The sequence below is a fragment of the Semicossyphus pulcher genome, unplaced genomic scaffold, assembly GCF_022749685.1.
Source record: "Semicossyphus pulcher isolate SPU_LCO1_2020_fin unplaced genomic scaffold, fSemPul1.0.p SCAF_3, whole genome shotgun sequence".
NCBI lineage: Eukaryota > Metazoa > Chordata > Actinopteri > Labriformes > Labridae > Semicossyphus > Semicossyphus pulcher.
The window spans coordinates 3,768,677-3,783,308 of NW_027211704.1; the positions used below are offsets into that span (position 1 = coordinate 3,768,677).

General features: G+C 38.9%; 2 protein-coding genes across 6 annotated transcripts; both read left to right on the forward strand.

Annotated features, from left to right (window-relative positions):
• Positions 1 to 1,744: 1,744 nt before the first annotated feature.
• tshba (thyroid stimulating hormone subunit beta a) lies at positions 1,745 to 3,462 on the forward strand. Its single transcript, XM_069678373.1, has 2 exons — positions 1,745 to 1,915; positions 3,184 to 3,462. The coding sequence occupies exons 1-2, from the start codon at positions 1,754 to 1,756 to the stop codon at positions 3,460 to 3,462; spliced, it is 441 nt and encodes a 146-aa protein (XP_069534474.1). The 5' UTR covers positions 1,745 to 1,753.
• A 4,551-nt stretch (positions 3,463 to 8,013) lies between these two features.
• On the forward strand, positions 8,014 to 13,225 carry slc25a55a (solute carrier family 25 member 55a). 5 transcript variants are annotated; one of them, XM_069678326.1, is made up of 10 exons: positions 8,014 to 8,092; positions 8,775 to 8,874; positions 9,009 to 9,134; positions 9,600 to 9,655; positions 10,914 to 11,004; positions 11,101 to 11,219; positions 11,330 to 11,525; positions 11,627 to 11,781; positions 11,890 to 11,965; positions 12,053 to 13,225. In XM_069678326.1, the coding sequence occupies exons 2-10, from the start codon at positions 8,855 to 8,857 to the stop codon at positions 12,210 to 12,212; spliced, it is 999 nt and encodes a 332-aa protein (XP_069534427.1). In that variant the 5' UTR covers positions 8,014 to 8,092; positions 8,775 to 8,854; the 3' UTR covers positions 12,213 to 13,225. The 5 variants fall into 5 exon arrangements, with proteins under 5 accessions (XP_069534427.1, XP_069534428.1, XP_069534429.1 ...); XM_069678327.1 differs by having other exon boundaries at positions 11,333 to 11,525; XM_069678330.1 differs by lacking the exons at positions 8,014 to 8,092; positions 8,775 to 8,874 and adding an exon at positions 10,118 to 10,188 and having other exon boundaries at positions 9,107 to 9,134.
• The last annotated feature ends 1,407 nt before the right edge of the window (positions 13,226 to 14,632 follow it).

The following is a 14,632-nucleotide window of genomic DNA, read 5'->3' on the forward strand; positions in this document are numbered from 1 at the left end:
CCGAAGAACTTCTGTTATCAAAAAGTCACCATTCCTTGAGTAAATGAAGTGTTATAATGACCCAGCCAGGAGGGTCTTTATCGTGTTCCTGTCCAGGTTACTCAGTTGTTACTGATCCTGTGTGGGGTTTTAAGGAGGGAAAGGTTTGATAACAATGACTGCTGTGAAATCTTTTTGTGTGTCATTTTGTGTGTCATAGATGATTACTGTTGCTTTTCTTAGCTTAACTTTATCTTTGGTTATCACGTCAGTGATGCGTAGAAAAGCTTGTCATTTAAAACTCTAAAACATGCTGGCTTCTGCACAGAATGTGCAAAAAAAGGAGGTTCAAACTGCTGACAGGGACCTTTATCAGTACAACAAGTATTATGTGGGATTAATGGTGATGTTAGTAATCTATTTAATGGAGTTTCTTTGTTGGTTGATGGAGTTTTAGACACTCTTAATGACAGTGATCAGCTCCATTACATTTTTAGAAAGTTAATGTAAAATGGCACTTACTGTTAATGTTTGCAAAGGTGAAGTAAGAGCAGGAGAAGGAATGAGCTGCCAAATGGACATTGAACTTACACTATTCTGTTTATGTTTTCATTGTCTGGTAATGTTCAATGAAAAATGTACTCACTGCTACTGAATGAAAACACATTAGCTAACACATCAGCCAGTTAGCCACGTGCATTGTAAAAGAAGGAAGTGCTGAAGTGGAATTAAAAAAAAGTGTCGGCCCAGTGTGTAAGATGCAGCCAAGAGAAAAATACGTTTGTCTGATGAAGTGACGACTCGTGACATAAAACATGCAAGCTTCAGAATGATGGCTTCATTTATAGAGACACTTAAACTGTCCTCAACAATCATTACACTAAAATATAGATAAGGACATCCCTTTAGTCTGGCAGTGTTGGGTGGAAATAATAGCATGTGCTGACAGATACTGTCTGTATCTTTAGTCTGTATCTGAGACATTTAGTGTTTAGAGATCAATGGTGATGTCTACTGCAGTATTTTTGTTTTACTTACTACGAGAGCAGATTAGATAACCCTCACTGAATGTCTTCTACTTGTTCAGCACATGTTTGGACTGTGACATTTTGTGGATTTATTTCCTCACATTGCTGACTGGTGTAGATTTTGTGTTTAGATATTTGTGTCAGACATATAGACCTGCTCCTTTGGTTAGTGCTTTAAAACGTTGTAACAAAGTGCTTTTTCTTCCGTTAATCTTTAGTCAAATGAAAGGTAGATTAGGTTTGTTTTGGAAAGGAAGTAAAACTCATGTTCAAATTTTAGTGGCGCTTAACAAATGATGCATTCTTTTAAACAGAAATTAAGCGTTTGAGTATTTTGTGACATCTAGTGGTCAGACTCAAATGATGAGGCTTTCAGCAGGTGCAGGATCCATTACATCACCTTGCCTGGGTACTGCATGAATATTGCTCATGGAGGGAATCATTAATTCATGTCATTCACATAATGGACTAAAATTTCAGTTCCTCCTTTTCGTCAAAGATAGAAGATAACGTCTACTTTGGTTAAAGGTAGATTATAAAAGGTTCACATAAATACTGTTCAGCAGGACCATTCAGCCTCACTGCATCATCCGGCCTGCAGGCACCCGCATCTCTCAAGCAGGTGATTCCAAATGCACAAGGGAAAACATGATACAAAGCCCTTGATTTTTTTCTGTCAATTTATCTTATTCATTTTCCTTTCCATGCAGGTCCCAATTTGATTGGAAAAAGTAACATTGCTAAACATGGAGACTGCAGTGTTCACCCACTTGCTCCTTTTTCTGCTGTTCAGCCCAGCTGTTCCCATGTGTTTACCCACTGACTTCACCCTGCACGTGGAGAGGCCAGAGTGCGACTTCTGTGTGGCCATAAATACTACCATCTGCATGGGATTCTGCTACTCAAGGGTATGTTTGTTGTCTGTGGTGAAATAATCACAAACAATAATAGATATAAAAAGAACCATGATTGGATTATTTTAAACCATGTTTGGGTATTTTTTTAAAATGTATTTCATTGAAAGGAACCATTTACATGAATCAACATCAAGGACAACATGGCGCTATTCGGATTGCTCAGATTTCCAAGATTGCTAAGGCACCTCATAAACAATGCACTGAAATTGTCACTGGATACATGATTAACACACTGCACGTTGCACTTTGACGTTTTCATTTCTATTTTTGTTTTTCTTTTCTTTTCTTTTTTTATGTTCTTACTATATTTATGTGTCTTAGAGTTTATGCTTAAGTGTTTCGATTTGTATTTGCATGGCCTTGCGATACAGTCTTTGCATTTCACTGCCCATCTGTTTCAGCATGAAAGGCTTGAATCCTGTAACTTGAATCGAGTAGAGATGAACGCACTCGAGTTAGCTGAAAGGCTAGTTCAATCAGCAGTCCTGATGTTGTAAGGCATTTTATAGTATTAAAAGTAAAACTACTAAATACACAATAGTCAAAAACATACTCGGTTAAAGTAAAAAGTTTATCTTGATCATTACAAGTGTAAAATGTTGTTAATCGAAGGTCAAATATATTTCAGGGTGCTATCACACCTAAAGTCTGTTTGTTTGCTCCGAATCAAAGAACAAATTGTTACAATGCTGCATTTTCTCTCCAGTTTGGTTTGTGTTCACACGGCAGCTTTTACCAGCGGACCAAACGTTTTTTTGTTTTTCGTATTAGTGCAAAGCCAGTGACAACAAACAAAGCAATGCTAATCACTGACAAAAGGTGCAATACAAATACAACATGTAAAGAGACAAATAAGACATGACATAGCATGAGACAAGTGGGAGAGCCATAACAATGAAACAAAAACAAACAAACAAACAAAAGACAAAAAGAAAGGGCGGAGGAAAATTGTTTTTCGTTCACACCAACCTAAACGAGCCAAACCAAGGGGACAAACGCTCCAGGGTTCGGTTCAATCGGACTACACAAGGCTGGTGTGAACCGGCCCTAAAAGAAAATATAAACTATAAAAGACTAAAATGAAATACATAAACACAATAAAAGAATGGAATTGAGTAATAAAGTGAAATACAGCATTCTGTAAAGAGTACGACATGAAGCACATCCACAATTAAGCTATAAAGTTTTTTTCCCCCATTTTAAGCTGAAAATAATCATCCTGAATAGTTCTTTATTCTTTGTTTGTGTATGACGGACAGGACAGCAATATGAGGGATATTCTCGGCCCACGCTTCCTTATCCAGAGAGGCTGCACCTATGACAAGGTGGAATACCGCACAGCCATTCTGCCAGGCTGTCCCATCGAAGCCAACCCCGTCTTCACCTACCCCGTTGCTCTCAGCTGCCAGTGTGGAGCCTGCAGGACTGACACTGATGAGTGTGCGCACAGGGCCAGTGGGGACGGAGCTAGGTGCACCAAACCAGTCAGACGACTCTACCCATATCCTGACCAGAGCAACTACATGATCCCTTTCTGATTCTTAAGCTGTTATCCATCTCAGCCGGATTTTTTTGTTGACGTTGCCAGTGTGAAACTGCTTAATGATTCATGAGTGTTTTAAAATGGGAAAGACGTGTACCTTGCTTGTGACATATAAATTGATAACTGCACGTTCTGTACTCTTGCCTAATGTACCACCCAACTTATTGTGCCTTTGTTGCCAAACATGTCCGTGCTGGAGCTCTGCCTCTCAGATTACAATAAGGGTACTGACCCTTTTGTGTTTTAGTGACAATAATGAATTACCCTTTTGCAAACTCATGGGTGTGTGACTGACAGACTTATCATGTTTCCTCTTAAAGGGATACTCTGAATTAAACTAAATTAAAGCTCAAGTCTCTAAATAGCTCTCTGCCTAAGCTGTGCTTGACTTAATCACATCCTGTGCCGGTCCATGGCTTTCTGTTTACAACATAACAAACACCAAGGCCATGCTGGACCACAATGTCACCTCAGGGCACTATATTTGCCTCAGCGGTCATTCTAGCGCACGTGTTGGTTGACACACCTTATATTTTTATCATCAGTGAGGAGGTTGACCCACAAAGATTGGGCGTGCAGGAGAGTCACCAAACACTCTAATCACAGGGTGGATTTGTCAACTGCTGGGTAATTTAGTCTCATCCCAAGTAGAGTTTGTGTTTAGTTTACTGTTAACAAAAGGGAATTTGAGGGGGCAGCTGGTGCTTATTAATAGCTCAGAAGGTCAGAGTGGGAGAATGTATGACAAGAAAATCATGTGGATCTCTGTGACACGACTCACTCGTCACCTTATTTCATGTACTGTCACTCCTGTTTATTACAGCATTCTTGTGTCAGTATCTATTCTTTAATGCTGAGATTGTTGTTGTTCTTATTTGTTATTTCTGCAGCTCTGACAGTTAATCACGTTATGAACTTTTTAATCAGAATGGAGTTAATCACAAAATAGATGGTGCCAACATTACATCAGATTTAAAGGGATAGCACCGTGGGGAAAGAGAAACGCTTTCTTAGACAGAGGTTCTTTTATCAGCAAACAAGCCAGACAACCATCTGTAATACTCCACATATCCGGTGTACATGAGTCACAGATGCGTGACAGGATCCATAATACAAGTCACTTTCAAGTAACCTTGAGGTTTGTTTTATTCGGGGGCAGAACTGAAACAAACTTAATTAGGTCAAGCTGACTGAATGAGGGGGGAGTATTGACGGGAAACCAGTTTGTAAAAGGCTGCGTCACTGTAACCAAAACAAACCAACACTCTGTTTAACCTTGCAGACAGTCAGCTGATGAAATGGTGTCGTATTATTTCCACCTTTGTATTTGTAGTCCATTGTGTTTGTGTCTGTATATTAGTGTTTAGCAAATTCTGTACAGCTTCTTTTCCTTTGACCCATGTTGGTCAAACGTTAAGATTTTGCTTAATTAAGTGGACAAAGGGGTTTTATATTTGGTCAAGCCTTTATTACATGAATGGATAATTCATTATTATTTTCATCTCTCCACAAAGCTGCATTATGTTCAGCGTCATTTCAATTGAATAGATTTTTCATGGTATGATTGTTAAAAAAAATTAGTATAAGATATCTATAAGTTGAAGCATTTTTTATCCATGTAACAGGAATGTAAATGATGCTGTATATTTTATGCTTACAGCTGACCTGATCTGACTCTAAAGTCATCTGACTGATATGGCACAATTGTTTGAAATTCCTGGCTCAAATTCCCTGTGTGGTGTTGTTTTGAAAACCCTAACGGATAAAGCAGTGGGTGAAATGGAATTTGCTTCCATCAGCAGTCCTATGTGGTCCACATACCGACTAGTCATTCAGACAAACTGTACTGTGGTGTTTGTGTTGTGTTGTGTTTATTCAACTAGACAAAATGTGACAAATGTTTAGCTATGCGGCCCACTGAGGGACGACAATGTCTGGCAGTTCATTGGTCCGTCCACAACTCCAGTCTAGACCGTAGACTGTCTGGTCCAGACCTTGATATCTAAACAACTATTCAGCAGGTTGATTTTACCTTATAACAGTCATGGTCCTCAGATTGTGATTCCCCAACAGATACTTTTGTGTCACCAGCAGGTTGATATTTTTGTGGCAATGGAGAGATGATTATGGAATTTGTAACAGATATTTATTGTTCCCAGATTATGTGTCCTTGTAACTTTTGGACTTCACCTGTAGCACCACCAGCTTTAATTTGGCTAATACTTTGGCAAAATCAATTCCTTTCCCAACATCAGCAGCTGTGTTTCATTTGGTCACTGCTAATTTGCAACTGCAGCATGCTAACAAGCTAACCTAACGTGTATTAGCAGTTAACTACCAGGACCACTGTTCCCAAGTACAGCCTAACAAACCTGCTAGCATGGCTCGATAGTTGGTTGTATGAAGCAACGTGGTACTGTTTGTTGTGGTACTGTTTTAACAAATGTACTTTCACATTCATTCAGCATTCAAAGAGGGCCCATTTTTCTCTGACGCCACGCCCAGGATGGGAAGCTCAAATGCTGTTATATGGAAAATATATCACTGGGTTACAGTTTGCAAATTGTATATATGAAGAATAACCTATGAGCCTCTCTTTAGACTATAGCTAACATTAGAATTATCTGCCTAGCAAGTCCTATGTTACATGATAGTATTAGGCCTGAAGGCCTAGCAAAGGGCAATGTTAGCTAGAAAGTAGTTGAACGCTAACATTAGCTCCTGTCTAACACAACAGAGTGACAACATAAAAATCTTTATAGTTACTTCTTTAAGGATTCAAAAAGCAGACGCATGTCCAAAGAAAAAGTTTTAAAGAACCAGAAAATAAATTTTGCTACACTGAAATGCCACAAAGGCTACCAGCCTAGCAGCCCGTTGCAACACAGTGGCACCTTAGGGGGCCAATCAGATTTCAGAGGGGGGGTTAAGCATTGCTTTAATTGTGAAATAGACAAAAACACATTAACACACATTATAGTTTAATATAAGGCAGCTAATATTATGAATCAGAACATTTCCCATAAAACAGTTTAAAAATTAATTGGACTTTTATTGCTCCTGCTGTGATGTCAACAGACTAAATAATGAATGTTTTTAGCATACATTACCTGCAGTACCCCCTGTATCACAACTTGTCAGTGACAGTCAAGTATTGGCATTAAAAACCTAGTAACTATGGGCATGGAATGTACATAACCATGTTTAAGCATTATCTCAGACGAAGCAGTTCCACTCCCTCTTGCTTTTGGTATCCACCCTGTAAATTTGCATGTTATGCAGTTATTGGTGAGCTCTTGCAATTGAAACGACGACGATCTGTCTCTACACAGAAAAATCCCTTAGAGTCATTCAATAGGCTTTCTTTTGTTCCTGTTTTACCTTGACAAGCGATACACTGTTTCTCTTCCAACATCAGTTCTCATTTTTCTTTTTTATTTACATTTACCTATCAACGGGGAATTCATTAGATCCCACTTCTTGCAAAACCTGCTTGCTATGCATACAGTTGCACAGAGAGTCACACTGGTTAGTTCAAAGCAATGAGTTCTTTGCTTTAGGACACCTCAATGTTGGAAAAAGAGGGAGGGGTTGAAACTCATCAGCTCCCCCTCCCACATGTCTCGTGTTGAAAGATGGCATGAAGGAACAAAGGCCGACAGAGCTTACGTAAAAATAGCAAAATACTAATTTCTGCATTTAAATTCAGCATGACCCTCAACTCAAATACTCCTAATGCAGAAAAACTGCCTTAATCTGAGTTTTTATATCATACATTCAAAATAGCTGATGCATTGACATGTAAGCAGTATTTCAATGCTGTAAAAGGTCAAAAGGAAGCTGATGAAACCAACTTAATCTGTTGGGTAACAAATCTGTAAAAGTACCCTTTATGATTTTTAAACCTTATTCTGTGGTGTATCAAACAACTATGGTTGTCAGATAAGTGTGGAGTATAATATACAATGATTTAAACTGAAATGTAAAGTAGATGGTTCTTTAGTATAGTAGATCATCAGGAACTTTCCAGTAGGAGCAGCCTATATGCACGTGAGTAGAAATGACAAGAATGATGTCATCCTACTAATATACTCACAGGTTTACCAGAGTGAGCTTAACACTATTATGTTCTTACCCCAGTGACTCACAATGGGACACAGATCGTCTTGACCTAAAGATCATTTTGGGCAAACAGTGCCCATTCCCCCTTAACAGACCTTAGGTTATGCTTGAAAGGGTCTAAACATACGCGTTTAAAACGGTATCTTTTAACTTATATCCACAAAAAACTGAGAAGGTTTCTCAAACAATGGTTTGTGTCAACTTACATCCGGGATCATCTTAGCTATGTATGATTGGCGGAACAGGTTGATTGATTGGTCTGTCTTCCAATGAAACAAGGGGAAGGTCATATTTAGCCAATCACTGAAGAATTCAAATTTACTATGCGGCGATTGGGTTTCATTCAGCGATAGTAGCGTTAAGCCCGCCCCCAAGCTTAAAGCTCAATGGAAATTTCCACTCTCTCTACTCATTGCTATAATAGCAGAAGCACCCGACGAAGCACACTACAGCAGACAACGGCTCGAAACAATCTTGAAGAATAACTATAAGACAAACTCTCGGTAAGTTAAATGTTATATTATGCTTTACTTATAGGTAATGTTTTTTTTAATTCATTTCATAAATCGTGAGAGCTAGCTTGCTCGCTTGTAGTAACGGTTTTGTTCTGAATGGGGAACGTTGTCTTAGCGAGCGCCGCCTTGCTAACCTAACCAACCGTTGCAAATGGGAAGAGCGGCTTTTACGATATTAGATAAAAGTGTACAGCAATTGTTTCTCTTTACTATCGATTTAACCACAGTATTTAAATTTAATCGATATGTCAATGCAGAACCTTAATTTTAAACGCATTTAAGATTCATATTTGCACTCAAAAACGTCATTTGCATTGATGTCTTAACTTAAAATTCGGTTTACAACTAAGTTAATCTTCATCTAGACATTGCCTTAGTTCGGTGGAATTTCAGCATTAACGATTATGCAGTATCAAGAATGTATGAAAGGCGGTAATGCCGGTAATGCCCATATATGGTATTCCGGTATGTGGGTTTAGACACGCCCACTGGCTGTACTACTCGCATTACAACAGAGCCGCTACATCACAGTCTCGTGAGTCTGAGGCACCTAGATAAGTCAAATCCTCTGCTGTGAGTGGGATAAAGCTCTGTGTACATAGCCTGTGAGTTCTCAGGAACCTGCCTATCTATTCCGTGTTGAGTAACCCATTCATTTTTGTCTGTCTAGGTATCTATTTATTGACTGAAGAACAGTTGGATCTACATTTCTACTTTTACACTTTAATTTAAACCTATTTTAAAGTCACCATGTCTCAGCAGCAGATCAGGTAAGTGTGTTACATCCTCTTTTTCTCCATTAAGTATAGTAACGTATTGAGTTTTCACTCATGGCACTAGGTTTACATTGACAGAGTTATGGTAAAAAACTAAATTTACATTTTTCTCTGTCCTCTCCTTTCAGCCTCCCCGCCAAGCTCATTAATGGAGGCATTGCTGGCATAGTTGGAGTTACTTGTGTCTTCCCCATTGACTTGGCCAAGACCAGGTTACAGAATCAGAGACAAGGTCAACAGGTCTACAGGAGCATGTAAGTATTTTAAGTTCCTGTTACCTTACACCACAACACCCTTGCTTACCAAATCTCGTGGCATTACGCCCACTACCTCCGTTTGTAATCCAGAACTATTCCTGCTAATCCCACAATGAGACATGCAGGGCCCTAGGATGAGTATGTAGTGTTAGGTGAATTCCTGACTTGATGGACCATGATAACTGTTCATCTTTCTCATTCCTCTACAATGAGGTGGTCTGAATGCCTTTCGAATGCCCTTTGAAGGATGGAAATTTACTGCTCCATACGTCAGCGTTTACATTCCCTCAGAGCAGCCTTGACTCTTCGAGCCCAGCTCTCATTAAACTGCCATTGTGATAAATAACTGGCCCTAAATATTATTCATTAAATTATTGAGCTTCTGTAAAATATTTAGATATTTTGCTTTAATTATTTACCTCATTATTCTCATGTATAATAATCTTTTTTCTTCTTCCGTAGGATGGACTGCCTTGTCAAAACTGTTCGATCAGAGGGCTACTTTGGAATGTACAGAGGTAAGATTTCTGCACGTTGATATTTAATAACAGTAGGCTTTGATGTGTAGGGAAGAATTGAATGTAAAGGAGGGTAGAATCTTTCTAGTCTGAGGTTTAACATTGATTAGAACTGGGTATATACTGCTGAGGATTCAGACACAGTGTATTCTAAATGCATGGGTTGTTTGATTTATTTAAACATTACATTTATGAGTTGGATTATGTTTAATAAAGAGAAGTGGCAAAAGCTGTTTTCTTGCAAAGTGGTTCTGCAGCTTTAAGCTCTGCATTGTTTTAATAGCATTAACACAATAATAAAAAAAAATCCCTCCTGTTAATTAATCAGTTTATTGATTTTAATGTAAAAAAGCAAAAGTGAAATCTTGTAATTAAAATGTGAGGTAAATCGAGACTTTTAGTTTGGGTCTCTGTTTGTGTGAGGAATGCTGTTTGTTTGCATCTGTGTTTTTCATATTACAGACTTGGGTCCCCCTGGGATATTGAAGGCTAGCCGATAAGGCGCAGCCACGCTGGAGGCAAATCATTAAATGGTTCTTACAATATTGCTCTACTTAAAACTATAGGCACAAGTTTTTGTTTTGCCATCTATTTGTTCTGTAATTTGACTTCTTGTTAATAACTACCTGGCTGTCTCTTCACTGTCCTGTCAACTTGTTGTAGATCTTAATTTTCTAGACTGTGAATTGTGTCTTTGTGGACTTTGGCTGATCTTAAACGAGTCTGTCTTAACCTAAAGTTTATTTTATACGGTCTCACAGATCAGTTTGTATGATTGCCAAGGTCTGCTCACACAGTACATGGTCACAGATTCAGTCCGTCCTTTTACTAACATCTCTTAATGTCTCTCGTCTGTTGTCGTCGTCATTAACATACTTGCTGTCTTGTAGCCTTTCAATAGACAGACTTTCTTTCTTCAAGTTCTCTCTACATAAAGAGGGCTCTGTTTTCCTAAACTGACTCATTGTACTTCATAGACGTTGCATCTTCCTCTGGAAATCACCTCTCCTATTTCTTCTGTTGTCTTGTGTTTCAGTTTGGCCTGTCTTTCATTTTCCTTCTGAATGTCATGTTGTTATTTTTCTTGATGTAATCCCCCTCCATCATCATGACTGAAGCTACTTTAAATTGAGCATTTGTCTTGTTTTTGTCTACATTTAAATGCTGTAATGATAGTGGCGGGGAATGTTTTTGTACTTGTGCTAAATTCGAACTTTATTGTGACATCATTAGTAACTGTGTTCGTTTTTTTCCTCAGGTGCTGCCGTAAATTTGACCCTGGTCACCCCAGAGAAGGCAATCAAGCTTGCTGCTAATGACTTCTTCCGCCAACACCTTGCCAGAGATGGGTAAGCAGGATCATCTTATTAATCCTCATCTAAGAAAAATGTAAAAGTTTATCAATAATTGTGTTTATATTAATATTTCTCTCTATGCGTTTACAGAAAGGGGCTGACAGTGTTCAAAGAGATGCTGGCAGGTTGCGGTGCAGGCATGTGCCAGGTCATTGTCACCACCCCGATGGAAATGCTCAAGATACAGCTACAGGATGCAGGCAGACTTGGTAAGAAAAATGCTAACCTGACACTGATTGTTATCCGTGTTTGCTTCAAAAACAGAAGCCCCAGTGCCGTGTATGTGTGTGTGTATTAATTAGTTTTCCTTCTTTAACAGCAGCCCAGCAGCAAAAACCAGTCATGATGTCTCCCACCAAGCTTGTGGCCACCAACACCATGCTAAGCCGTTCCTACAACTCCGGCACGGTGGTCACGGCACCGCGAGCTGTGTCTGCCACACAGATCGCAAAGGAACTTCTGCACACGCAGGGCATCCAGGGGCTCTACAAGGGTCTGGGGGCAACACTGATGAGGTAAAACTCTTACTTCTTCTTGAAGAGGAACCATGTTAACTTGTTAGTTAAACTTGTATCAGTTTTCACCCAGAATTAACATTTTGTTTAATTTCTTTCAGGGATGTTCCCTTCTCTATTGTGTACTTCCCGTTGTTTGCAAACCTGAACCGCCTGGGCCAACGCAGTCCTGAGGAGGCATCTCCCATCTATTGGGCTTTCCTCTCAGGCTGTGCAGCCGGATCTACTGCTGCTGTGGCTGTTAACCCCTGTGATGGTGAGTTTAGAGGGTTTAAAAGACGTCGGCCTGGATGTTCCCTGTTTATTAGTATAAGCGCTGTAATGTTTCTGAATTGTTTTCTAATTGTTTCCTCTGTTTTTCCAGTTGTGAAGACGCGCCTGCAGTCACTGAACAAAGGGTCGAGTGAGGAGGCTTACAATGGAGTTATGGATTGTGTGAGGTAAGACGGTTGAGTTATTCATTGTTGCGTAGCTTTAATTTCTCTCTTTTAGTGCATATGTATTAATAAACTTCTGTTTCTCAACAGTAAAATAATGAGGAAGGAGGGACCCTCTGCCTTCCTGAAAGGTGCTGGCTGTCGAGCTCTGGTCATTGCTCCTCTGTTCGGCATTGCACAGGTTATGTACTTTGTGGGCATTGGCGAATACATCATGGACAACACGCCTCTGGGCCTCCTGTCGCCATGAGCTGATCATCGTGCTGGTTGGCTATGAGCAGGACCTCTTAAAGCGAAGATGGTAGAACAACTGGCAGCTACATACCATCAGTTTACAGCAAAAAATGAGAAGTCTTATCTGATGAGGTCAGAAAGGCTTCAGGGTGTAAAGACCTATGGTTTCATCTTCTGTACGGTCAGACAGCTGTGTTGCACTTGAACACTTTGTGACTTATCCAGTAGGCGATGGCCAACGTTTGCACTTAAAGCTGTTAGCCTTACTGGGCTGTGGGACTCAGAGTTACAGTGTTATTCTTTCTCTGTTCCTAAGACAGCCCCGTTCTGTTTCCCTCTATGAGGGAGGGAGCTCACTCCATCAAAGAGAAACCTTTTATGTGTTTTCATATTATTTTGTATGTGAATCCTAGTTTTATTTTTGAATTGCTGAAATACAGCAGCTTGCAGTTCTCTGTTGTTAATGTTTTTTTCCTTTTCTGTTGCTGTCTCATGTTATAAAGCCTTCAAGATGAAACAATTACTTCAAATGAGGGATACATGGGGCACAATTCATTTCAAAGGGATTATTTTTTACATACATTTTCAACAATAACTGAATATTCATTAGTTTGACTGATCATGAACCTTCCTACTGACATGGGACCACATATGTTTGCCAAACCATTAGCAGTGTCCTGTTAGAGACTTGATATTAACCCTACAGTTAAGTAGTCTGTGAACTGCAGTCTTTGTATCTGAACATCTGCAAAAACTTGAGATGCATTCATGCACATTATATATTTATGTATATATGTTTGCACATGACCTCAGTTTAGACTTTTAAATATGCATACCAACAATCTAACTCAAAGAATGTTTTTGGTTTATGCCTTATCAGAGCAGATTAACATTTCTCTTCGGCATTTGGCCAAAAATGGCATTATGACTGTGACTGTGAGCGCGTGAAATATGACTGTTACCATATTTTGTATTTGTTGTGGCTTTTTGTACATACTATATATATATGCATTAAAAAACTAAATGCAACCATTTTGTGTTTGTGGAGTTATTGAATGGCTTAAAAGATACAGTCCAATATTTAGTATTCTATGCAGGAAAGTTTCGTACAAACTACAGAGGACATTCATAGTAAACACTATCGATTTATGAAATATGTAACATTTAATTATAAATGTAAAGTAGAAAGTACAATATTTACCTTGTAAATATAGTAGATTGTTTAGTAGAAGCAGCAAATGAAAATATTGAAGTACCTGAGTAACTTCATTTCTTCTTCACAGCGCTGATAAAGGTCTGTATTTATGTTAATACCTTTAATACTGTGGGCCATAAAATACTTCTCGACAGGCAGCAACAGTGGAAGAGAAAATTATCTGGTTCAGATCTTATACTTAACTTAGAGGCTACATTGTTATCACTGCTGACTTTATCTCAGTGTATCACCATGACTATGAGTCCTTCAGGGTTCAATACTCGGGCCACTGTCATTCAACCTGAACATGCTTCCTCTTCTTCACACACAAGACAATAATGTTTATTAATACGCAGAGGACACTCTCATTTGCTAAGCTCTTTCACTGAGTGACTATGGTCTGTTAAAATCACTATATCTTAAAGCAAGTAAATAAAACAAGACTTGTTGCAATGAACCTTCAATTAAACAAATAAAAAGGTAAGAAATCGTATTTGGAAACAAGGAGTATATGTTTGGTTAAAAATTTTGACTTCCTTCCACACATTTTCTGAAAAGTGGAGCAAGCAAGAGAGGAGAGGACAGACTTTTCTCATTTCGGGGGGGTTTGTAGACAGGCTGGGGGCGCATATTATTGTTAGAAAACCACTCCAAAGTGAATTTTGCATAATATGGGACCTTTAAACTATAATCGTCTGTAATTCTAAAAAAAACTTTTTATACTGTGGACCATAAGAAACTTTATGACAGACAGGAGCACAGGTTGGGATGTTCTGGCACAGCCCTAAATTGGTTCAGATCATGTACTGAACAAAGAGGCTGTGTTGTTATCACTTGTGTCAATAAATCCAAGCGAATCATCGTGTCATGTGGAGTCCCACAGGGTTTAATTCTCGGGCCACTATCATTCAACCTGAACATGCTATGTACATATGACTATAATGTTGTTAAAGAGAACCGAGCACATTACTCCTGTTCTTAAATCTTTACACTGGCTTCTGGTTACTTATAGAATAGATAATGTGTCTACTTTATCAATAAAATGATCATCTCAGACCTGATCTTGTTGAAGAATATAAACCAAGTAGGGTCATTTGAACTTAAGGAACAACTTACCTTACAGTTCATCGCGTCAGAAACAACCAGAGTGAAGCTGCTTTTAGCACATGGAACCAACTTCCTGATTACATGAAATCCATGCCAACTTTAGCTACTTTTAAATATACACTTTGTTGTTCTGT

Excerpts from the sequence above, each read along its gene's own strand:
- tshba (XM_069678373.1), top strand. The coding sequence starts at position 1,754 with ATGGAGACTGCAGTGTTCACCCACTTGCTCCTTTTTCTGCTGTTCAGC. Across the intron at positions 1,916-3,183 it reads TGGGATTCTGCTACTCAAGG|GACAGCAATATGAGGGATAT; the intron begins GTATGTTTGTTG and ends TATGACGGACAG.
- slc25a55a (XM_069678326.1), top strand. The coding sequence starts at position 8,855 with ATGTCTCAGCAGCAGATCAG. Across the intron at positions 8,875-9,008 it reads ATGTCTCAGCAGCAGATCAG|CCTCCCCGCCAAGCTCATTA; the intron begins GTAAGTGTGTTA and ends CTCTCCTTTCAG. Across the intron at positions 11,526-11,626 it reads CTGGGGGCAACACTGATGAG|GGATGTTCCCTTCTCTATTG; the intron begins GTAAAACTCTTA and ends AATTTCTTTCAG.